The sequence below is a fragment of the Chlorocebus sabaeus genome, chromosome 22 (assembly GCF_047675955.1).
Source record: "Chlorocebus sabaeus isolate Y175 chromosome 22, mChlSab1.0.hap1, whole genome shotgun sequence".
NCBI lineage: Eukaryota > Metazoa > Chordata > Mammalia > Primates > Cercopithecidae > Chlorocebus > Chlorocebus sabaeus.
In genome coordinates, this window is record NC_132925.1 from 44,932,768 (window position 1) to 44,957,926 (window position 25,159).

Sequence of the window (25,159 nt, forward strand, 5' to 3'; positions counted from 1 at the left end):
TCTTCCTATCCATGAGCATGGTATGTTCTTCCATTTGTTTGTGTCCTCTTTTATTTCACTGAGCAGTGGTTTGTAGTTCTCCTTGAAGAGGTCCTTTACATCCCTTGTAAGTTGGATTCCTAGGTATTTTATTCTCTTTGAAGCAATTGTGAATGGAAGTTCATTCCTGATTTGGCTCTCTGTTTGTCTGTTACTGGTGTATAAGAATGCCTGTGATTTTTGCACATTAATTTTGTATCCTGAGACTTTGCTGAAGTTGCTTATCAGCTTAAGGAGATTTTGGGCTGAGACAATGGGGTTTTCTAAATATACAATCATGTCATCTGCAAACAGGGACAATTTGACTTCTTCTTTTCCTAACTGAATACCCTTGATTTCTTTCTCTTGCCTGATTGCCCTAGCCAGAACTTCCAACACTATGTTGAATAGGAGTGGTGAGAGAGGGCATCCCTGTCTTGTGCCAGTTTTCAAAGGGAATTTTTCCAGTTTTTGCCCATTCAGTATGATATTGGCTGTGGGTTTGTCATAAATAGCTCTTATTATTTTGAGGTACGTTCCATCAATACCGAATTTATTGAGCGTTTTTAGCATGAAGGGCTGTTGAATTTTGTCAAAAGCCTTTTCTGCATCTATTGAGATAATCATGTGGTTCTTGTCTTTGGTTCTGTTTATATGCTGGATTATGTTTATTGATTTGCGAATGTTGAACCAGCCTTGCATCCCAGGGATGAAGCCCACTTGATCATGGTGGATAAGCTTTTTGATGTGTGCTGAATCCGGTTTGCCAGTATTTTATTGAGGATTTTTGCATCGATGTTCATCAGGGATATTGGTCTAAAATTCTCTTTTTTTGTTGTGTCTCTGCCAGGCTTTGGTATCAGGATGATGTTGGCCTCATAAAATGAGTTAGGGAGGATTCCCTCTTTTTCTATTGATTGGAATAGTTTCAGAAGGAATGGTACCAACTCCTCCTTGTACCTCTGGTAGAATTCAGCTGTGAATCCATCTGGCCCTGGACTTTTTTTGGTTGGTAGGCTATTAATTATTGCCTCAATTTCAGAGCCTGCTATTGGTCTATTCAGGGATTCAACTTCTTCCTGGTTTAGTCTTGGAAGAGTGTAAGTGTCCAGGAAATTATCCATTTCTTCTAGATTTTCCAGTTTATTTGCGTAGAGGTGTTTATAGTATTCTCTGATGGTAGTTTGTATTTCTGTGGGGTCGGTGGTGATAGCCCCTTTATCATTTTTTATTGCGTCTATTTGATTCTTCTCTCTTTTCTTCTTTATTAGTCTTGCCAGTGGTCTGTCAATTTTGTTGATCTTTTCAAAAAACCAACTCCTGGATTCATTGATTTTTTGGAGGGTTTTTTGTGTCTCTATCTCCTTCAGTTCTGCTCTGATCTTAGTTATTTCTTGCCTTCTGCTAGCTTTCGAATGTGTTTGCTCTTGCTTCTCTAGTTCTTTTAATTGCGATGTTAGAGTGTCAATTTTAGATCTTTCCTGCTTTCTCTTGTGGGCATTTAGTGCTATAAATTTCCCTCTACACACTGCTTTAAATATGTCCCAGAGATTCTGGTATGTTGTATCTTTGTTCTCATTGGTTTCAAAGAACATCTTTATTTCTGCCTTCATTTCGTTATGTACCCAGTAGTCATTCAGGAGCAGGTTGTTCAGTTTCCATGTAGTTGAGCGGTTTTGATTGAGTTTCTTAGTCCTGAGTTCTAGTTTGATTGCACTGTGGTCTGAGAGAAGTTTGTTATAATTTCTGTTCTTGTACATTTGCTGAGGAGTGCTTTACTTCCAATTACGTGGTCAATTTTGGAGTAAGTACAATGTGGTGCTGAGAAGAATGTATATTCTGTTGATTTGGGGTGGAGAGTTCTATAGATGTCTATTAGGTCTGCTTGCTGCAGAGATGAGTTCAATTCCTGGATATCCTTGTTAACTTTCTGTCTCGTTGATCTGTCTAATGTTGACAGTGGAGTGTTGAAGTCTCCCATTATTATTGTATGGGAGTCTAAGTCTCTTTGTAAGTCTCTAAGGACTTGCTTTATGAATCTGGGTGCTCCTGTATTGGGTGCATATATATTTAGGATAGTTAGCTCTTCCTGTTGAATTGATCCCTTTACCATTATGTAATGGCCTTCTTTGTCTCTTTTGATCTTTGATGGTTTAAAGTCTGTTTTATCAGAGACTAGTATTGCAACCCCCGCTTTTTTGTGTTCTCCATTTGCTTGGTAAATCTTCCTCCATCCCTTTATTTTGAGCCTATGTATGTCTCTGCGTGTGAGATGGGTCTCCTGAATACAGCAGACTGATGGGTCTTGACTCTTTATCCAGTTTGCCAGTCTGTGTCTTTTAATTGGAGCATTTAATCCATTTACATTTAAGGTTAAGATTGTTATGTGTGAACTTGATCCTGCCATTATGATATTAACTGGTTATTTTGCTCGTTAGTTGATGCAGTTTCTTCCTAGCCTTGATGGTCTTTACATTTTGGCATGTTTTTGCAATGGCTGGTACTGGTTGTTCCTTTCCATGTTTAGTGCTTCCTTCAGGGTCTCTTGTAAGGCAGGCCTAGTTGGTGACAAAATCTCTAAGCATTTGCTTATCTGTAAAGGATTTTATTTCTCCTTCACTTATGAAACTTAGTTTGGCTGGATATAAAATTCTGGGTTTAAAATTCTTTTCTTTAAGAATGTTGAATATTGGCCCCCACTCTCTTCTGGCTTGAAGAGTTTCTGCCGAGAGATCTGCTGTTAGTCTGATGGGCTTCCCTTTGTGGGTAACCCGACCTTTCTCTCTGGCTGCCCTTAAGATTTTTTCCTTCATTTCAACTTTGGTGAATTGGCAATTATGTGTCTTGGAGTTGCTCTTCTCAAGGAGTATCTTTGTGGCGTTCTCTGTATTTCCTGGATTTGAATGTTGGCCTGCCCTACTAGGTTGGGGAAGTTCTCCTGGATGATATCCTGAAGAGTGTTTTCCAACTTGGTTCCATTTTCCCCCTCACTTTCAGGCACCCCAATCAGACGTAGATTTGGTCTTTTTACATAATCCCATACTTCTTGCAGGCTTTGTTCATTTCTTTTTCTTCTTTTTTCTTTTGGTTTCTCTTCTCGCTTCATTTCATTCATTTGATCCTCAATCGCTGACATTCTTTCTTCCAGTTGATCGAGTCGGTTACTGAAGCTTGTGCATTTGTCACGTATTTCTCGTGTCATGGTTTTCGTCTCTTTCATTTCGTTTATGACCTTCTCTGCATTAATTACTCTAGCCATCAATTCTTCCACTTTTTTTTCAAGATTTTTAGTTTCTTTGCGCTGGGTACGTAATTCCTCCTTTAGCTCTGAGAAATTTGATGGACTGAAGCCTTCTTCTCTCATCTCGTCGAAGTCATTCTCCGTCCAGCTTTGATCCGTTGCTGGCGATGAGCTGCGCTCCTTTGCCGGGGGAGATGCGCTCTTATTTTTTGAATTTCCAGCTTTTCTGCCCTGCTTTTTCCCCATCTTTGTGGTTTTATCTGCCTCTGGTCTTTGATGATGGTGATGTACTGATGGGGTTTTGGTGTAGGTGTCCTTCCTGTTTGATAGTTTTCCTTCTAACAGTCAGGACCCTCAGCTGTAGGCCTGTTGGAGATTGCCTGAGGTCCACTCCAGACCCTGTTTGCCTGGGTATCAGCAGCAGAGGCTGCAGAAGATAGAATATTTCTGAACAGCGAGTGTACCTGTCTGATTCTTGCTTTGGAAGCTTCCTCTCAGGGGTGTACTCCACCCTGTGAGGTGTGGGGTGTCAGACTGCCCCTAGTGGGGGATGTCTCCCAGTTAGGCTACTCAGGGGTCAGGGACCCACTTGAGCAGGCAGTCTGTCCCTTCTCAGATCTCAACCTCCGTGTTGGGAGATCCACTGCTCTCTTCAAAGCTGTCAGACAGAGTCGTTTGTGTCTGCAGAGGTTTCTGCCACTTTTTTGCTGCTGTTGTTGTTGTTGTTGTTTAGCTGTGCCCTGTCCCCAGAGGTGGAGTCTACAGAGACAGGCAGGTTTCCTTGAGCTGCTGTGAGCTCCACCCAGTTCGAGCTTCCCAGCAGCTTTGTTTACCTACTTAAGCCTCAGCAATGGCGGGCGCCCCTCCCCCAGCCTCGCTGCTGCCTTGCCGGTAGATCACAGACTGCTGTGCTAGCAATCAGGGAGGCTCCGTGGGTGTGGGACCCTCCCGGCCAGGTGTGGGATATGCTCTCCTGGTGTGCCTGTTTGCTTAAAGCGCAGTATTGGGGTGGGAGTTACCCGATTTTCCAGGTGTTGTGTGTCTCAGTTCCCTTGGCTAGGAAAAGGGATTCCCTTCCCCCTTGCGCTTTCCAGGTGAGGCAATGCCTCGCCCTGCTTCAGCTCTCGCTGGTCGGGCTGCAGCAGCTGACCAGCACCGATCGTCTGGCACTCCCCAGTGAGATGAACCCAGTATCTCAGTTGAAAATGCAGAAATCACAGGTCTTCTGTGTCGCTCGCGCTGGGAGTTGGAGACTGGAGCTGTTCCTATTCGGCCATCTTGCTCCGCCCCCCCTCTAACATAATTCTTAATGATGAAAGAGTAAATGCAGTCCCCTTAAGATCTGGAACAAAGCAAAGATGTCTACTTGCATCGCTTCTATTCATCATTGTTTTGTAGGCCCCAGACAGTGCAATAAGAAAAAGAAATAAAAGAGATACAGATTGGAAAGAAAGTAAAACATATGGACAATACGATAGTGAAGAAACCTAAGGAATCTACAACATAACTACTATAATCAGTAAAGATAACAAAGTCACAGAACACACAGTCAATATAAAAAGAATCAACTGCATTTCTATATTCTAGAAAGTAACAATTAGAATTTGACATTTTAAAACATACCATTCACAACAGCATCCAACCAAAACCATGAAACACTTAAGGATAAAATTAACAAAATATGCCCAATAACTTTACACTGAAAACTACAGAACAATGCTGAAATAAAGAAAACCTAAATAAAAGTAAAAGTGTACAACGTTCATGGACTGGGAGCCATTATTGTTTAGATGTTGGTTTGTATCAAGTCAATATACAGAATCAATGCAACCCCAATCAGAACCAGTTGGCTTTAAAAAAACAAACAAACAACAAAAAACAAACAAAAAAAAAACCTAAAAGGTGGATTCTATATTTTATATGAAAATGCAAAGGTCCTAACATAGTCACTACAGCATTACAAAAGAACAACAAAATTGGAGGACTTACACAACTTGATTTCAATATTTACTATAAAAGATACAGCAATCAAAACAGTATGATACTGATTTAAAGACAGACACTAGGTCCATCAATGAAAACCCAAGAGAACTAAGACTTACACGAACATGTACCAAGAGAAATGAAAAAAAGACTTGTACAACAATTTTCCTAACCGCTTTATTCATAATCATTGAAAGAGACAACACAAATAACCACAAAAAGGAAAATGAATAAATAAATTTTAAGATATTAATGAAAATGACTGAACATTAATCAATAGGGAAAAAGAATGAACTGTTGTTACATTCAACCAACATGGATGAATCTCAAAACATGTTGTGCAAAAGCAGTCAGACACAAGAGTTACATATAACTCCATTTACATGAGGTTCTCAAGGGACAACGACAATTTATGAAGAAAAAATATGAGAACAATTGTTGTGGAGGGAATTGACTGGCAAGAATTACAAAAAAACTCCTCAGGATGACGAAAACATTTGGAGTCTTGATGGATTATGGATTATACAAGTTTATGCAGTTGTCAAAACTCTGAACTACAAATTCAGAATCTGAGCATTTCACTTTAAACTTTTCCTCAATTAAAAACAGAATGCATATTTTCACTCAAAAACAATCTGCCTACTATAACCCAGGTATTGAAAACACAAAATTTAAAGGCACGATACAGAAAAAAATATCTTAAAATATAATGACAAGACAGTCCTGCAAGCAAGGAAATGCAAAGTTATTGTAGTTACCATAAAGAAAATCACAAGAACGATAAATCTTTTAAGGTGAAACGTGAACAACAGGAAATTGCCAAATAAATAATATTATAGGCATATACAACATTAACAAAAGTAACAGAAAAAAAACCATAGTGGACCTAGGCAACTAAATTAATTTCATATGCTTAAAGCATAAAATGGTGGGGAAAGGGGCTGAACTACAGTTTAAAAAAAAAGTTGGATAAGGGACAGGAGTATCATGGCTATTTCCGCCCATGCAAAAAAGTACATTTTAGCTGTTTAGTAATGAGGAACCACTAGAGAAGTTTCAGTAAGGGAATGACATGTATACATCTCGTTTGGAAAGATGACAGTAGAAACTATCTGAAAGATACACTGGAGAAGGCTCAGGCTACTGTCAGTCCAATAAAAATGTCAGTCTATTGCAATCTATAGACTACCTCATCCAACAAAAACAGAATGCGCACTCTTTAAAAGCTCACACATAACATTTCACCAAGGTGGACAACATTCTGGGCCATAAAACACAATCTAATAAACTTGACAGAATAGCAATCACACGGCGTCTGCTCTAAGACCACAAGAGAATTAAACTAGAACTAAATAACAGAATGGTAGCTAGAAAATATTTCAAAATACTTGGATATTAAATGACACACTTCTAAACAAAAATGGTGCAAAGAAGTTTGTTTTTTGTTTTGTTTTGTTTTGTTTCTCAAGACAGAGTTTCGCTCTGTCACCCAGGCTGGAGTGCAGTGGCGCAATCTTGGCTTACTGCAACCTCTGCCTCCAGAGTTCAAGTGATTCTCATGCCTCAGTCTCCCACATAGCCGGGATTACAAGTGCATGCCACATGCCCGGCTAATTTTTGTATTTTTAGTAGAGATGGGGTTTTGTTGTGTTGCCCAGGCTGGTCTCAAACTCCTGAGCTCAAGTGATCCACCCACTTTAGCCTCCCAAAGTACCAAGATTATAGGCGTGAGCCACCACACCCAGTCCAAAGAAGGAATCTTAACAGACATTTTAAAATATATTGAACTAAAAGAAAATAAAAACACAACTATCAACATGTGTGCAATGTACCTAAAGCAGTGCTTAGAGGAAAATTTATAGTACAAATGTATATATTAGAAACAAAAAATCTAAAATGAATACACTTCCACTTTAGGAAAGTAAAACAAGAAGAGCAAAGTAAATCCAAAACAAGCAGAAAAAAATAATAAAAATGAGAGTAGAAATAAATGAAACTGAAAATAGGAAATAGAGTAAAAAAAAAAAAAAAAAAATCAAGAAAACCAAAAGCCGTTTCTTTGCAAATATCAGTAAAATGAGCAAGCCTCTACCACTGGGCAGGGGGAAATGCAGAGTTATTCGAATATGAGTTTCAGTTTCAGTTTTGCTAGATGAAAAAGTTCTAGAGATCTGTTGTACAACAATGTCAATATAGTTTACACTACTAAAATGGACACTTAAAAATTGTTGCTCTCTCCTCTGCTCGCATTCTCACTCTGCCATGCCCTGCTCTGAAGAGACACCCACTACCCTCAGCAAACAGGCCTGGTTTGCAGAGGAGGGCAGCATGCAGCTCTGTTTTGCCCCACTCTCTGAGCAGGCCACAACCCTGACTCCGGGATCCACACAGCCCAAAGGCTATGACCTCGACGGTGCCTACGATGATACAATACCACCTACGGAGAAAGCTACAGTGAAAATGGGCATTCAGATAGCTCTTCCTTCTGGGTTTTATAGAAGAGTAGCTCCATGGTCTGGCTTGGCTGCAAAACACTTTATCGATGTAGGAACTGGTGTCATAGACGAAGATTACTGAGGAAATGTTGGTGCTGTACTGTTTAATTTTGGCAAAGAAAAGTTTAAAGTCAGAAAAAGTGATCACATTGCACAGCTCATTTGTGAATGAATTTTTAATCCAGAAATAGAAGAAGTTCAAGCTTTGGATGATGCTAACAGGCATTCAGAAGACTTAGGTTCTACCAGAAAGAATTAAAATTTATGCTAAGAATAGAAAATGAGAACTCATACTTTTTTCTTAAGGAGTTTTTGCTTAAAGCATTTTGGTAAAACTTCTGTAATCTTAATAGCTTTACCTTCTAAAAATACTGCATTTTCTTCTGATCAAGGAAGAGTACCTCTGCTTAGATCACAGAGAAACTTTGTTTTTCTGCTGATAGTTGTATGTAAATCTTCTTTGTCCTGATATAAGGCAAACAGTGTCTTTTTAAAATCAAATGTACATCAATTACAGACCCAAAAAAATCCTACATAATTTAACTCAGTTAAATGATACTTCACAAAAAAAAGGAATTAAGACAGTAATTTTTTTTAAATTATTTTTTTTAATTAATTTTTTTTAAATTACTGTCCTAAGACAAAAAAAAAAAGAGAAAACACAAATTACTAATATCAGAAATGAAAGAGAGGACATCACTATAAACCCCTGGACATTAAAAGGATAATAAAAGAATACTATGAACTTTGTTCCCACAAATTTGACCACTTTATCAAAATGGACCAATTCCTTGGAAGACACAATCTGTCAAAACTCACACAAGAAGAATTACATAATCTGAAGAGACCTACATTTATAGGAGAAATCAAATCAACAATAACCTTCCAAAACAGAAAGCACCAGACCCAAAGCAGTTCACTGGTGAATTCTACCAAACATTTAAGGAAGAAATTATATTAATTCTCTACAATCTCTTCCAGAAGACATAAGCAGAGGGAATACTTGCTAATTTATTCTATGAGATCAGTATTACCCAAATACCAAAAACAGACAAAGACATCAGGAAAACTATAGACTAATATTTATCAAGAACACAAATGTAAAAATCCTCAAAATATTATCAAATCAAATCCAACCACATTTAAAAAGAACTATATACCACAAACAAGCAGGATTTATTCCAGGTAAGAAAGTTGCTTCCACTTAAAAAAATCAATTAATGTAATCCATCACATCAACAGGCTAAAGAGGAAAAAGTTATTGCAATGGGCTAGGTAAAGCTGGTGAACGTCTATATCAGAGCACAACTACAAGTAGTTATCCATTCATTCACACCATGTGCCAACACCTGGACTACAGTGAAAAGTAAGACAAAACTCCTGCCCTTACAGTCTACAATCTATCAGAGAAACATCGTACAAGTAAATCACAAGTCCCTGTCACAGGGACTCAACCTAGAGTTAAGAAGAAGAAGTCAACTTATACCTACAGGTTATAAAACAGGTATGAGGTATGACTGATGGTATTATCTCAAGCAGGATATATTAAAGTCTTAAATAAAAAAAAAGTACATGTTAGATGAACTGAAAGGAACCCAGGTTTGATATCATAGAAAGAAGAGACAAGAATTTACATGACGGTTGTGGTTTCACTGATTACTGGGTAAAAATAAAAGTAGAAGAAGGAAAAAGATATGGGCACTTATGAAACATCTTAAATAATGTCTGGGGTAGACAGGAAAAAGTAAAGGGCTGATATACTTTAAAAAGATAAACAGATCAAGCAAGTGGAGAACACAAAGAGAACAGAGAATAAGAGCATATTAGAAACATTTAAGAAGGCAGGAATTACAGAATTCGAAGGAAAAACCCTTGAATGTGTGATCTTTTTCTAGTTATGTTGAAGATTCAAATGTTTTACTCTTTAAGGAGAAGCCTAGAAGTTAAATAAAGTATCTTTCAAAATTAAGCATTTAAAATTTAATACCCAAGTAATCCTGATACAGAAATACTGTTATCCTGAAAGAAATAAGCTTCTAAAATAATATAATACAAGAACTTAATTTTGCCTTTCAAATATGATTTATGTCAATATTTTAGTATATCTATTCAAGAACACTATTTATCCCTGAAACATTTCCTGAAATTTCTTCGATGACTTGCAGTATTACTTAACAAGAAATTATGTTTCTAAGTTTAGTATCCTATAAAGGAATTACTTACAGGAACATTAAGTGCATATTGTAGTCCTTGAGGAAGTCTTTCATGTGTTTCCATCTGCTCCTCATCATTTTTCACTGTCTCCTCGTGGACCATGAGTTCATCATGTGATATCATATCCTGTTGTCTCATTTCACTTTCTTGTAACACTTCATCTGCAGCAAGGATCTCCTGGTGAGGCATACTTCGATCTTGAAGTACTGAATCCTGTAGCTCTCCAGACACAGTAGACTGGCCAGACACTCCACCCATTACAACCATTGTCCTGGAAGACTGCATTTCGTCTATGCCGCCACATTTAAGAAACAATCCTTCCAGTTTGTCGTCAATGTTCATGCTTAAGTATAACTGCCTAGAAAGACCAAGTTTGGCAACGAAACATAGTAAATTAGTTTTATAAGACTACTTCATTTTTTTTAATTTTCAAATTAAGAATTTGAACATTCAAATACAAAGATTTTATTCATGTACTTTGGAACTGCCTCCAATTTTAAAATTATAATACCAAGATTGGTTTCCAAAGGCTGGTAAAATAAAACACAAATTTTCATTTTGATATAAAGGCATAAAATCCTAACTACTTTATTATTGAAAAATAAGCCTGACATAAAAGCAAATTAGGGAAAAGTATTTGTAACATCAATCAAGGGATCCATCCTCTTTAATATATTAGTAATATATTGAAATGTGTTAAAAATAAAAATATAGATGAATTCAATAAGGAATAAATAGAGATGAATTCAATAAGGAATAAACTGACAGAGAACATCAAGCAAATCATTTTTAAAAATTTAGAAATAGTCATTAAACATAAAAAAAGAGTCTCAGTAGTAATCCAAGAAATTACCATTAAACAGCACTATCATATTTCAACTACCAAACTGATAATGACTCTTAAAAAATACATCCAATGTTGAAGTATTAAAAAAAGACACTCATCTACTGATAATAAATGTATGTATTATATCAACTACTTTCAAAAGTCATTTGGTAGTATGTATCAAAAGCTATAAAAATGTACATATTCTTTGAACAAGGAATTCTACATTTTGGAATTTATCTTGATGAAATAAAAAATGTAAACAAAGGTATACACAGAAAACCACCACAGCAGTCATTACCATAATGAAAATGTTAAGTATATTTCAGTTTAGTCACTTCTTTCCCAAATTAATCACATAAGTAATGACCAACTTTGATCACAGTTTTCAGCAGTCAAACACCAAAGCTAAATTCCAACACACTACTGAAATCAAAATACTCTTTCCTTTACTAAGGTTATTGTTAACGGAGAAACCTTTACTGAAATGAACAGCTCAAAACGACCTCATCATAAACAGCAAAATATACAAATGTATAATTCAAAACTTGCTTATCTTTCTTCCCTGGTATGAGGTGTTATCAGCCTAGAATATATACAGTATATCTGTACAAAACACCTTATTTCACTTTTCAAAATCTTTAAGGTAGCAAAGTTAAAATCTAAAGGTCAAAGATTGCGGGTATGGTAGCTCATGCCCGTAATTCCAACAATCTAGGAGGCCGAGGTAGGCGTATCACATGAGCCCAGGAGTGTGAGACCAGCCAGGGCAACAAGGCAAAACCCCATCTCTACAAAATAAAAATACAATAATTAGCTGGGCATGGTGGCACACACCTGTGGTCCCAGCTACTTGGGAGACTGAGGCAGGAGGATGGCTTGAGCCCAGGAGGTCGGGGCTGCAGTGAGCTGTGATTGTACTACTGCACTCTGCCTGGGTGACAGAACAAGACCCTGTCTCAAAAATAAATAAATAAAAATAAACGTCAAAGATGTTACATACATCACCAAATATCTGCTCTCTTCAAAAATTTCATTTATCACATTTCTTAGAAAATAAACTAAAACTAAATGAAACACTCCCTTAAGGCTAAAATTTGATTATTCTGACCATTTATTTGGAAATCCTTAAAAATCAATTGGTGAAAAGTATTTGTAACATCAGTCAAAAATTCCATATCCTTAATATATTAAAATACCTTAAAAATAAGAAGAGATGAATTCAATAAAGAATAAACTGACAGGAACAACAGACAAATCACTAAAGAAAACTTAGAAACAATCATTAAATATATAAAATAACTATATTTTTATGTTTTAAATACATAAAACATTGGCCGGGCACAGTGGCTCACGCCTGTAATCCCAACACTTTGGGAGGCCGAGGCGGGCAGATCACGAGGTCAGGAGATCAAGACCATCCTGGCCAACATGGTGAAACCGTGTCTCCACTAAAAATACAAAAAATGTAGCTAGGCATGGTGGCGGGTGCCTGTAGTCCCAGCTACTCAGGAGGCTGAGGGAGAAGAATCATTTGAACCCAGGAGGTGAAGGTTGCAGTGAGCCGAGATCGAACCACTTCACACCAGCCCAGGCGAGAGCAAGACTCCATCTCAAAAAAAAAAAAAAAAAAAAATATTTGGGGGCAGTGCATATATACATAAGTATATATATTTATGGGGTACATGAGATATTTTGATATAAGCATGCAATGTGAAATAAGCAAATCATGGAGAATGGGGTATCCATCCCCTCAAGAATTTACCCTTTGAGTTACAAACAACCCAATTACATTCTTTATTTTTAAATGTACAATCAAGTTGTTATTGACTACAGTCATCCTATTGTGCTATCAAATAGTAGGTCTTATTCATTTTTTTCTTTTTTTTTTTTTTTTTGCCCATTAACCATCCCCACCTTCCCCTTCTCAGCCTCTAGCAACTATCCTTTAACTCTCTATGTCCATGAGTTCAATTGTTTTGATTTTTAGATACCACAAATAAGTGAGAACATGCATTTGTCTTTCTGCGCCTGGCTTATTTCATTTAACATAGTGATCTCCAGTTTCACTCATGTTGTTGCAAATGACTGGATCTCATTCTTTTTTATGGCTGAATACTACTCCACTGTGTACATGTACATTTTGTTTATCCACTCATCTGTTCATACACACTCAGGTGGCTTCCAATTCTTAACTATTGTAAACAGTGCTGCAACAAACACAGGAGTGCAAATATCTTAACATGCTGATTTCCTTTTTGGGGGGTATATGCCCAGCAGTGGGACTGCTAGATCGTATGGTAGCTCAATTTTTAGTTCTTTGAGGAACCACCAAACTTTTCTCCATAGTGGCTGTACTAATTTACATTCCCACCAACAGCATAGAAGGGTTCCCTTTTCTCCACATCCTCACCGGCACTGGTAATTGCCTGTCTTTTGGATATAAGCAATTTTAACTGGAGATGACATCTCATTGTAGTTTTGATCTCCATTTCTCTGATGATCAATGATGTTGAGCACCTTTTCATGCTCATATGCCTGTCTGCCATTTGCATGTCTTTTGAGAAACGTCTACTGAAATCTTTTGTCCATTTTTTGATTGAATTATTAGATTTTTTTTCCTATAGAATTGTTTGAGCTCCTTATATATTCTGGTTATTAATCCCTTGTCAGATGGGTAGTTTGCAAATATTTTCCCCCATTCTGTGGGTCGTCTCTTCACTTTGTTGACTATATCCTTTCCTGTGCAGAAGATTTTTAGCTTGATGTGATTTTTTTTTTTTTTTTTTTTACCTAATTGTATGCTTAGCATCAAGCCAAAACAATAAGTATTGATGAAGTAGTAGTATTCTAGGGACAGATAATATTTTGGAAAAAAGGCATAAAGTGCTAGAGTGAGAGACTTGGAACAGGAAGAGAGCACACCTTGATACAGAAGTAGTAAACTGAAGACAAAGTGGAAATACTCCAAATGAAAAACAAATGACCTCTTCAAAAATCTTCCTGAAAACCGACCACATGCAAAGAAAAATAAATCTCTCTTCCTTTTTACATAAGTTCCTTATTCCTATGGCCCCAAATTAAGGCATATATTGGGAGTTAAAACTGTCTGGCCTGGAAACTCTTTTTGAAATACCCTGAAATTTCCCCAAAATACCAGAAAGTACTAAGATATCAAAACAAACTCCAATATCAATGGATACAAGGTTTTAAATAAGACAAAGCTTTAAACTGAGCTTTGGAAATATCTATCAAAATGAAAACTATGTACTCTTGATTCAGCAATCTCACTGCTAGTGATATATAGTATACAACCTTATGGGTTTATTCATAGACACTCATCAAAGAAGAAAGTACAAGGATGTTTGCTACAACCCTTCAATGGGAAAAGACTGGAAACATATTTAAGCATCCATAGACAGGGGACTTGTTACATTAATTATGACTCAACCATACAATGGAACACGTGCAGCCATTAAAAGGAATGATGTTAGCTTTATGTGCTGGTTCTCCAAGATATATTAAGTGAAAAAAAATCAAGGACAATTATGTAGATAGTAAGATCCTTTCTACACACACACACACACACACACACACACACACATATATATATATATATATTTATTTTCCTGGTAAGAAACTTAACTGGAATTTGGAAAATGAAATAAGAAAGGATCTTCATGAAGAAGACTAATTTTGACTTTTTATTATTCCTTTTTCAAGTACCAACATCTTTTCTTTATTTAAGGTTACAGCAAGCTAACAGGGTATGAGTAACAGAATTGACTCTAGGTCTTGTTTTTCTTCTTTATTTTAAAACAAAGACTTAGTGTTATTTTAAGGCATGTTTCAAAGACAAAGTGAGTCATACCTCTATCATATACCTCAACCTGTCTCTGGCCGGGAAATTTTACCAGGTCCATGGAAAAAGGGAACAGGACAAAGCTACACTTATTAATTAAAAAAAGATAAAGTAGAAAAAACACACTTGTATTGTCCTTGCACCTCCCTTGTCTGCCATTATGGTTTTAACCTTTCCCACTGAAACTCTTCAGTGGTCTCAGTCAAAGCTCTCACGTGCCTCACTGCATATTCAAAAATCCAAATACAACAAAAGGTTCCAAGCTCAAAAGCTAACACATGTCATATCCCTCCTCTAATTTCATTATTTTTAGGGAGGATCAGCTAAGTGTAAAGAAAGAAAACTGAGGTAGTCAAGCCACACTAATATGTGAATAATTAACTGTCTCTTCCTGTTAACTCCTCAAAAAGCCAACTGCTTTCTAATCCAAATGTGTGTATAATTAATGGAAAGTCAGGGGTTAGGGATACAACACAGAAGAGGAAAGAAAGAATGCTTCCTTTAAATCTTATTACTCACATGGAAGACTGATTTGGAAGGGGAAAAAAACTAAACAATTAATTTCAGCTTCAAGGAACCCCTGTCCAACTGAAGAGAAAAGAAAATACGTGGAGTAATAAGCCACGCTGAGCTCCCTGTGAAGACCCTTTATCTCGTAGAGACCTTAGGCAGCTGACACCACAGAGTACAAAATGGCAGCACTGTTAAGAACCAAGACAGGCTGGACAATGATGTCCAAGGGCTAATTCAGCTAAGAATGAGAGGCAATCCTTCCTCTGCACTTCAAGTTACCCACAGCAGAGAATGGTGAAAACTACAATAGAGCAGGAAAGAGAAAGGAAGGAGACCAACTAAGGCCAATTTCTCCTAAATCTCCCTTTCACAGATTACTTCAAATTCTGCATTCTTTCCCCGCTTCCATGATTTATTCTTCCCTCATCACCATCCTTCTGCGAGAGAAACCGGCTACAGGGGTATTTAGGGGGCCACAACACAACTTCCAGTTCCATTGAATTTCCCCTCCCTGCTCCCACTCCCAACCCCACACACACCTAACATCCTTCCTATTGACACGTTTAGTTCAGCTGTGTAAAAGTCTAACTGTAGTGACTTAGGTAACCGTCTAGTCATTTAAGCCTAGTGGCAGAGGGGTACTTAAAAAGAATGTAAATTATCTGCCATTACTTTTCTCCTGTCTACCAGAAGAAATAGTTGACTCTTCTTGTGGTCATCTTCAAATTTAATGTCTCTATTCAATTATGTGTAAGTAATTAAAAACTAAGCTTTACAGATTTATATTAAGTTGAAACAGAGCCAACAGTTTTGGGTCAGGGCTTTTAATAAGGAATTAAATACACAGGCTTTTAACACAAATGTTTTTTGACAATTATTTCCAAAACTCGGGGAACTGTCTGGGCTTGTCTTCAGAGGACAAAGTTAACAGAAGCATTACAAATGGACAAGTTGGGTACTATTACTCATTTTTAATCAAATATACAAGGCTCTTAAAAATGCTTCCTTGTTCTACAAGGGCCAATTAAAAATCGGGGAAAAAAAATTCTTGCTGAGGTTTTCTTAATGGGAGTTTTATACAATTAATGGGGTCTTTCCAAATTAGTATGTTTACGTCTGTATTCTAAAATTCAGAAATTATGAAAACCTGGAGAGGAAAGACAACTAATGTGTGCTGAAATGTAAGACACTGTGCTGTGCACCTTTAAATATATTGCCTTACTTAATACTTACAATAACCCTCAAGACAGTAACAGCATATCCTCATTTAACAGACAAACTGGGGCTTACCCAAGGATGCATAGCTAAGAAGTAAACTGGGATTTCAAACCAGACTTAGCTGACTCAATGCACTTTTTACCTTATCACACTATTTCCTGACTTTAAAAGGCCCTGGACACATTAGGAAGTAGTTGAACTCTTATTGCCCTCTCACCACCTGCTCTTAAGGCCTCTCTACCATCATTGCTTGGCTTGGCAAAGCAATCAAACTGTCCTTAGCTGACTACTCCATCTCATGGCTACCATGGGAGAACGTTCTGACACAGAATCCCCTTTTCTTCTGTGGGAGGACTCGACACTTTCCACATTTTCTGTTTTCCAATTTCTTTTTTTTTTTTTTTGAGAGGGAGTCTCGCTCTGTCGCCCAGGCTGGAGTGCAGTGGCGCGTTCTCGGCTCACTGCAAGCTCCGCCTCCCGGGTTCACGCCATTCTCCTGCCTCAGCCTCCCGAGCAGCTGGGACTACAGGCGCCCGCCACCATGCCCGGCTAATTTTTTGTATTTTTAGAGATGGGGTTTCACCGTGGTCTCGATCTCCTGACCTTGTGATCCACCCGCCTTGGCCTCCCAAAGTGCTGGGATTACAGGCGTGAGCCACCGCGCCCGGCCTTCTGTTTTCCAATTTCTATCTGTTACTCATATCTCAGATCTCAGTGAATTTCTCCTGAGCCATTCTTTCTTTTTCATGGGTTTAAATATATCTTCTTAAGCTACCTTCCTTCCTGTTTTCTCAAAGCCTTACCAGGAAAATCTCTCTACCTTCCCATTTCCAATTGGAAATTTAAAAATAATCCTAAATATGGCTAATAAATGTAAAATCAGCCAGTGCTAATGATACACCTGTATCAAAAAAAGAGGGCTGTACAATTTAAAATGAAAACAGATTTGAAGGCTTATGCTATATGCTCTAAAATTTTTTAAAGCACCAAGTTCCCTTTCAGAATGTATATGAACTTCCATGTGCCACTTATTACCTTTAATTAATCTGCATTTGAGCATGAAAGAAATAAATATTTCCCACTTAGAGATCCTCCATTTCTATGTATTGAGTTTGGTAGTAATATTATTTTCCATAAACTTTTTTGAATAATATGGAACTTCAACTATGAGTCAAAGCAGGTTATAATAGGCAAGCTTCGGAACCTAATCATCGTCTTCTGTATAAAAAGAGTAATTTTCAACTTAAAATATTCTCACAAATTCAGTAACACCTCTTCCCCCGACTTTGTAACAGAACCTATTCATTCTAAAATGAAACTTCACTTGCAAGCCAAAAGAGAGGCACTCAAAGGAACCTGTTCTGAAAACAGGTAAAAGAAAAAAAGCTAGATTTCACAAATTACTTCTGATCCAAAGCACTTTGTTATTTGCAGGATGCCAGTTACATTCACTTGGATATTAACATTTCTAACTTATGTTTCTAACTGTGAGAAATTACACCTTAAAAATATCAGCATTAGAAATACAAGTATCAATGAGCCTCCAAATCATTTGGAGATGAAACCCATGATTAATACCAGAACCTTTAACAAATTTGCTATTTGTTATTCTGAAGAAGTTTTGCATTTGCTTTCATCCTTGAAAAGTACAGTTTTGATCTAAGCAGAAACTACTTCATCTCTTATTAAAAAAACAAAATCTATTTATTGTCTAAGTACATTCAAAGACCTCTTCAGATATATTTCTGTATAACTACCATTTTGTATCTATAAAACATACCTTGTAAACTATGTTAATTTTTAAAGTATTACTATTTCAAAATATCCTAACAGGAACATCATTTATACAATGGGACACAACGGCTTCTCTGATCAGTGCTAACAACAATAAAGGGTGTTTAAATAAATACCTATTTCAATAGCTGCTAACACAACTATTAATCAGAAAACTTACACACTAACAATAATCATTTTATATAATACGACTTCAAAAATCTAAAAAGTTAAAAAAAAAACTATTTTTTCACCACAGAAAAATAATTTATAAATATTTGAATAAGCCAAAGTTAATAGGCATTTCTATACCACACTGAAGCCCCTCTCAAATGAAACAGAATCTAGGCATATTCTGCATTCCAAATATTTATTATCTGTTCTGTAAAACAATGTAACAAGAAGATAGTAGTATTTAGAAATACTAAAATATCAAATTTACAGAAATTCAAACAGTTTAAGAAACAGCTATAATTTATCTTAACAAGAAGAGGGGGAGGGAAAAGGTAAAATAAAAAAAAATTTTAAAAAAAGTTCCCACAAAGCAGAATCCTACATTCTGTTGGATCTAGTTATTGCATCTATTACATTTTATGCCAATATCAACAATTCAAACATTAATATTCAAACTATAAAGTTTCTGTATTCTTACATGATCAAAAGAAATATTTAAAAAATATTTTAAAATACTTCTTAAAACAAAATGTCCCTGTATACTATGAACAAATGTTAAACACCTAATTTTTTTTTTAATTAAATGAGATGGGACTGGGCACATACCACTATGCCTAGATTGCTAATGGTTATTTTTAATACATACTATACAGTAACCAAGACTCATTCTAGAACAACAACAAAAAAGTTAACTTTAAATCAACAGCACTTCTTTTTAATGGAAAATATATTGGACTCAAACCTTAATGTGACAGATACCTGGCTATCTCCCCAGAATCTGTTTTCTCCTTCTTATCCAGTAATAAAAATTAAGTGCAACATATGGCTGCCTAGATCAGAGTCACTTACTTCCCAGCCTCCTTTGCAGCTGGTTGTGACATGTGACAAAGTTAAAACCAAAGGGATCTGAGTGAAAGTGATATACACAAACTCCTCTTAAAGGTAAACAGAATGCCCTTCTCTTTTTCTTCTTATCAGCAGACACAACGGTAATCATTCTCACCCACAATATAGAAACTGCACATAAGAAGAGCAGAGCAAGACAAAGGAGCCCTGGTATATAGTGATTCTGCAGCCTCCATAAACTCTCAAGATAGTTTACACAGACTTTTCAAGTAAATTCAAATATATTTCTACCTTTATAAGCCTCAGTCACAGTAGCCAAGCCTATATACTTAAGTGATTACTGAATTATCTATAAGACTGCTTCCTTATATTAGTGCAGGCATACACACAACATGTACAGATGTATAGAAACTGATATGTATTTTCATATTTTAAAAATTATATAGCAAACACCATTAAACTTGACTAACATGCCTAACTTTCCTCAGTGTGAAAACAGTTTCTTTGAAAATTCTGGGAAATTTAATGTGAGTGTATATGTGTTCAGGATAGAGGGTAAAAAATGCTATATCCTGTTGAGAAAAAGTGTTAAACCAAGAAAATAACTCTCAATTCAATTTCACTTAAGATTACACATTTTTGTGTGTGTTAAAAGAGTCTAAAATGACACCATTATTCATCTCTTCAATTTGTTTCCTCAAGAAAAAAACTAGTTTCTTCCAAATATAAATACCAAAACTTTAAGAAACTATTATATAAATTCAGTATAAAATTCTAGCAGCTAAACACAATGACTTCATATTTGAAAAAACTTATTTATTCAAGATTATGAAATATAAGTATTAAAATTACCTGAGACTAAGGTAAAAATGAAGACTTCAAGGAAGGGAATGCTGTAGAGTTGAAAAAGAAATCATGGTTGAGTTTCCACCTTTCATAGGCTTCAGAAATCCTCGATACCACCTTAATCACTTATGCCATCCAATTCCTACAATAAACACACACACAACAAACATTATTAATGGTAGGAAAAAATACTATACAAATATAATATGTGCAAATTGGTATGAATACTGAAGTGAAAATTCTTTCTAAATATAGTAAGTTATGACTCAATGATCAATGTACTGACTTGTTTTTATGTTTGAAATTGAAAAAATGCAATAGTAGTAAGTAGACGGTAAATGAGAAATAAACTTGGCCTTATAAAGAACAACTGCCGGCCAGTCACGGTGGCTCATGCCTGTAATCCCAGCACTTTGGGAGGCCGAGGCAGGCAGATCACAAGGTCAGGAGATCGAGACCATCCTGGCTAACACGATGAAACCCCATCTCTACTAAAAATACCAAAAATTAGCCGGGTGTGGTGGCGGGCGTGTATAGTCCCAGCTACTCGGGAGGCTGAGGCAGGAGAATGGCATGAACCCGGGGAGCAGTGCTTGCAGTGAGCCGTGAATGCGCCCCTGCACTCCAGCCTGGGCAACAAAGCGAGACTCTGTCTCAAAAAACAAACAAACAAACAAACAAACAAAAAAAACACACAATTGCCTAGACGTGGAATCTACAGCCTCAAAGATACAGGATATTCAAGGAAATTCAGAGAATTACAGACCTAAAAGGTTAGAAAAAACAAAACTTAAGAAACTACTTACAAACACTAATCATATCTGCTTTGTTAAAGTCTATGAAGTGAAGAGAGAAGAAACACAATGGCAGGCCTTACAAACAAATAGAACTAATGGCATGCCAAAACTTAAAAGAAACTATTATATAAATTCAACATAAAATTCTAGTGGCCAAAAACAATAGAAACAATTATGGTTATAAAATCAGATTAAATATTATCAGCAAGATTACCACCGACAGGAAAAAGCTGACAAAAAAGATAGATAAAAATATATGGAAAATTTTTAGCACATTCAAAACAAAAACAGAGTATAGGCTATACACAGGAAGAAAACTTCCTGACAGTAAGTATTCGGAGCATAGCTAACAGACTAAAGATTTTATGGAATTTCCTACCCTGGAGGTTCTTAAAATATTAGATTCCTACCTATCAAGAATAGTTTGCATACACTCCTTCACAAGAAGTGTGGACACCAGATGATACATGAAAGACCCTATGATTTTACATCAGCTTATGAAGGTGCAAAGGCAAAAAGAATAGTCTTTCCCACCTACATCCATATCAGTAATGATTTCCTCTTTGAACTTCAGAAAGTATATTAATTCATTTTTTAAAAAACATTTCAACAGTTTACATATTTTTTTAAAAGTCCAAATTCTTACAGAGCTATTCACCTCTCAGTACTCCTGCATTTCAGAATTTTCCTGGATATTCACATATATCTCTTTTTCCAGATACACTTTCGTGCAAAATAAAATTTCTTTTCCTCAATAGGATTGTATCATATATAAACTATAGTGAAATGACAACAGTAACAATAAAAGGGGAGGGGCTCATCACAATCCAGAGTTGTTATAATATATTATGTAAAATATGTATTATAGATATGTTAAATATGTTAAAAGGAACTCATGTTTTAAAGTTTTTTAATTATGAAAAACCGCAATCAACCAATAAGAGATCCTCAACAAAGATGCAGAAATTATGTAAAAGAACCAAATGGAAATCCTGAAGTTTAAGAATACAGTAACAGAAATAAAAAATTCATCAGAAGGGCTCAACAGATTTATGGCAAAAGAAAATCAGTGACTTTTAAGATACATCAATAGAAACCATCTACTCTGAAAAACAAGAGTGGAAAAAGATGGAAGTAAAATGAACAGAGCCTCAAAGACATGTGGAACAACATCCAGCTTACCAACATTTTGAGTACCAGGAAAGAAGGGAAGAAAAAAAAATTAATAAAATATTGGCCAAAACGTGACAAATTTACTTTCTTTTTTTTTAAGACGGAGTCTCGCTCAGTCACCCAGTCTGGAGTGTAATAGTGTGATCTCGGCTCACTGCAACCTGTGCCTCCCAGGTTCAAGCGATCTCCTGCCTCAGCCTCCCGAGTAGCTGGGATTACAGGAACCCGCCATCATGCCCGGCTAATTTTTGTATTTTTGTAGAGACAGGGTTTCACCATGTTGGCCAAGCTGGTCTTGAACTCCTGACCTCAGGTGATGTGACCACCTTGGCCTCTCAAATCCCCACCTGTGCTGGAATTATAGGTATGAGCCACCATGCCTGGCCCCAAATTTAATTTTTCTAAGGAAAATAAATCTACAGAGCTAAGAAGCACAATGAATTTCAAGTAGGAAAATATAAAGCAACCTACAACTGGACACAACGTAGTCAAACTTGTTGAAAGCAAACACAAGGAGAAAAATCTTGAAAGTAGGAAGAGAATGATTCAGCATATGCAGAGATTAGTGGCTAACTTCCAGTTAAAAACAATAGAGACAAGAAGACAGTGAAATCACATATTCAAAGAGTTGAAAGAGACAGCTGTCAACCAAGAAGGCAGCAAAACTTCCTTCAAAAATGAAAAAATATTCCCAGATAACCAAAAATTGAGACAATTGTTTTTGCTAGCAGACCTGCCTTAAACAAACACCAAAGGAAGTCCATCAAGCTGAAAGGAAAAGACATCAGACTTAAATACACAGAAAGAATTGAAGAGCACCAGAAATGGCAAATATGTGGGTTAATTCAAAAAAGACTCTATAAACATATTTTTCTCATTTCTTCCTTCCTTTAAAACACCTAAGAATGTATAAAGCAATGATCACAACACTGTACTACTGGGTTTATAATATATAGAGAAGTATATTACAATAGCGGTACAATAAAGAAGAGAAAATGGACCTACATTGGAGGAAAGTTTCATTATCTTACTGATAATAAGCAGCCTGTTAAAATGCATAATCCTGACAGCAACTACAAAGAAAATATCTTTAAAAATACACAGTTAAAAAAAATCACTGGAGTAAAAAAAGTATTTAACACAAAAGGCAATAGAGGAAACAAAGGAACAAAAACATTGGAGATATCTATCTATATCTATGTAGATACATATATATATAAAGGACCATATCATATATAAACCATAGTGAAATGACACTATATATACTTGCTTTATATATATATATCTTATATATATATTATATATATCTTATATATATCTTATATATATTATATATATTATATATATCTTATATATATTATATATATCTTATATATATTATATATCTTATATATATTATATATCTTATATATATAATATATATCTTATATATATAATATATATCTTATATATGTATATAAAAAGATATATATATAGTGTGTGTGTGTGTGTGTGTGTGTGTGTGTGTGTAGCAGGTACCAAAATGGCAAATGTAAATCCAACTATATCCCTAATTAAATATGAATAGTCTAAATAGTCCAATGGAAAGGCAACGACTGTCAGAAAGGACAGAAACACAAATTCCAACTATATGCTGTCAACAAAAGACATATCCTACATTCAAAACTCAAAGTAAAAGGATGGGGGAAAAAAGGATATACTATAGAAGCAGTACCCATAAGAGACAGAATGGCTATATTAACATCAGATAAAACACACTTTAAGACTACAGAGACAACGAAAGACATTTCATAATAATAAACAGTCAAACCATCAGGAAGATATAACAATTGTGTATGCATCTAAAAAGAGTCCCAAAATAATGAAGCAGTAACTAACACGATTGAAAGGAAAAATTAAAAATTCAACAATTATATTTGGAGATCTCAATGTCTCACTCTAAATAAGTGATATAATAATGAGACAGAAAACTAGAAAGGACAGAGAAGACCGGAACCACACTATCAACCAACTATACGTAAGTGGCATATATTGAAAACACTACCAAACAATACTGGAATACATATTGTTTTAAAACATTCTCTAGGACAGGCCACATGCTGGGCCACAAAATAAGTCTCACTAAATTTAAATGGATTGAGGTCATAAAAATATGTTGTCTGAGCCGCACAACGTGGCTCAAGCCTGTAATCCCAACACTTCAGGAGCCTGAGGTGGATGGATTGCTTAAGCCCCAGAGTTCAAGACCAGCCTGGGCAACACAGCAAGACCCTGTCTTATAAACAAATACATTTACATGTTCTCTAACCATACCAGAATTGAATTTGATATCAACTAAAAAACTGGGAAATCCACAAACATTTGGAAATTAAACTTCCGACTTCTAAATAACAAAGACAAAATGTAAAGGGAAATTAGAAAATATTTTTAACTGCATGAAAATGAAAAATATCAAAATTTACAGGATGCAGCTAAAGCAATACTTAAAATATATAGCTTTAAATATATATTTGAAGAATTTCATATGTATCTTATCAAAAAATGTGAACTGATTCAAATACTCTTATTCTTCCATAGAGTTGCAAATTTTTTTAAAGTAATACGCTCCCAGGCATTTTTATCTTTGTAGTTGTCATTATGAATGTATACCTCTTCTTCCATTATGAGCCTCAATACCTAATATTTTATTTTAAAAGATAATTATTTATGTATATTCATTTTCTTCCTAAAGACACCTGGCCAAACTAATTTACGAAAAAGAAGAAAAAGAAACAAAAGTTGAAGTATGATAAGTTAGAGATTCACGTTATTCAGAGATGCTATAACCTGAAGGGAAAAGTGAGCCCTATAATTAATGATAAAGACCTTTTAAATCTAACACAGAACTGTTCTCCACTGCCCACCTCAGTCACGGAAGATGAGATTACTATATTCAACAATAAAAAATGAAAACTTCTGTTGGGCAAAATAATAAAATCAAAAGATGAGCAAAACTTGAGCAAAAGTAATCTGTCTAATAAATGACAAGAGGCTCACAAAGAAATGGTAAATATTTAATGTGATGAAAATACTCTAATTAGCCAGATCTGATCATTACACAATGCAAGCATGTAACAAAATACAGAAAAAGTTTATTTTGAACATACACTATTTTTAATAGTGTATAAAATTTAAATATAC

At 35.8% G+C, this 25,159-nt stretch overlaps 1 protein-coding gene and 1 pseudogene across 5 annotated transcripts in view; one reads left to right on the plus strand and one right to left on the minus strand.

Moving 5' to 3' along the window:
* ZNF148 (zinc finger protein 148) overlaps positions 1–25,159 on the minus strand; it is a 147,768-nt gene that overhangs the window by 76,321 nt on the left and 46,288 nt on the right. For all 5 annotated transcript variants that reach the window (XM_007985531.3, XM_007985532.3, XM_073009797.1 and 2 more), the window contains 2 exons: positions 20,016–20,151; positions 9,961–10,309 (listed from right to left, as the gene is read on the minus strand). In XM_007985531.3, coding sequence (XP_007983722.1) covers positions 9,961–10,293 — 333 coding nt within the window. In that variant the 5' untranslated portion in view covers positions 10,294–10,309; positions 20,016–20,151. The remainder of the gene's footprint in view (positions 1–9,960; positions 10,310–20,015; positions 20,152–25,159) is intronic.
* LOC119625850 (deoxyuridine 5'-triphosphate nucleotidohydrolase, mitochondrial-like) lies at positions 7,505–8,834 on the plus strand (annotated as a pseudogene).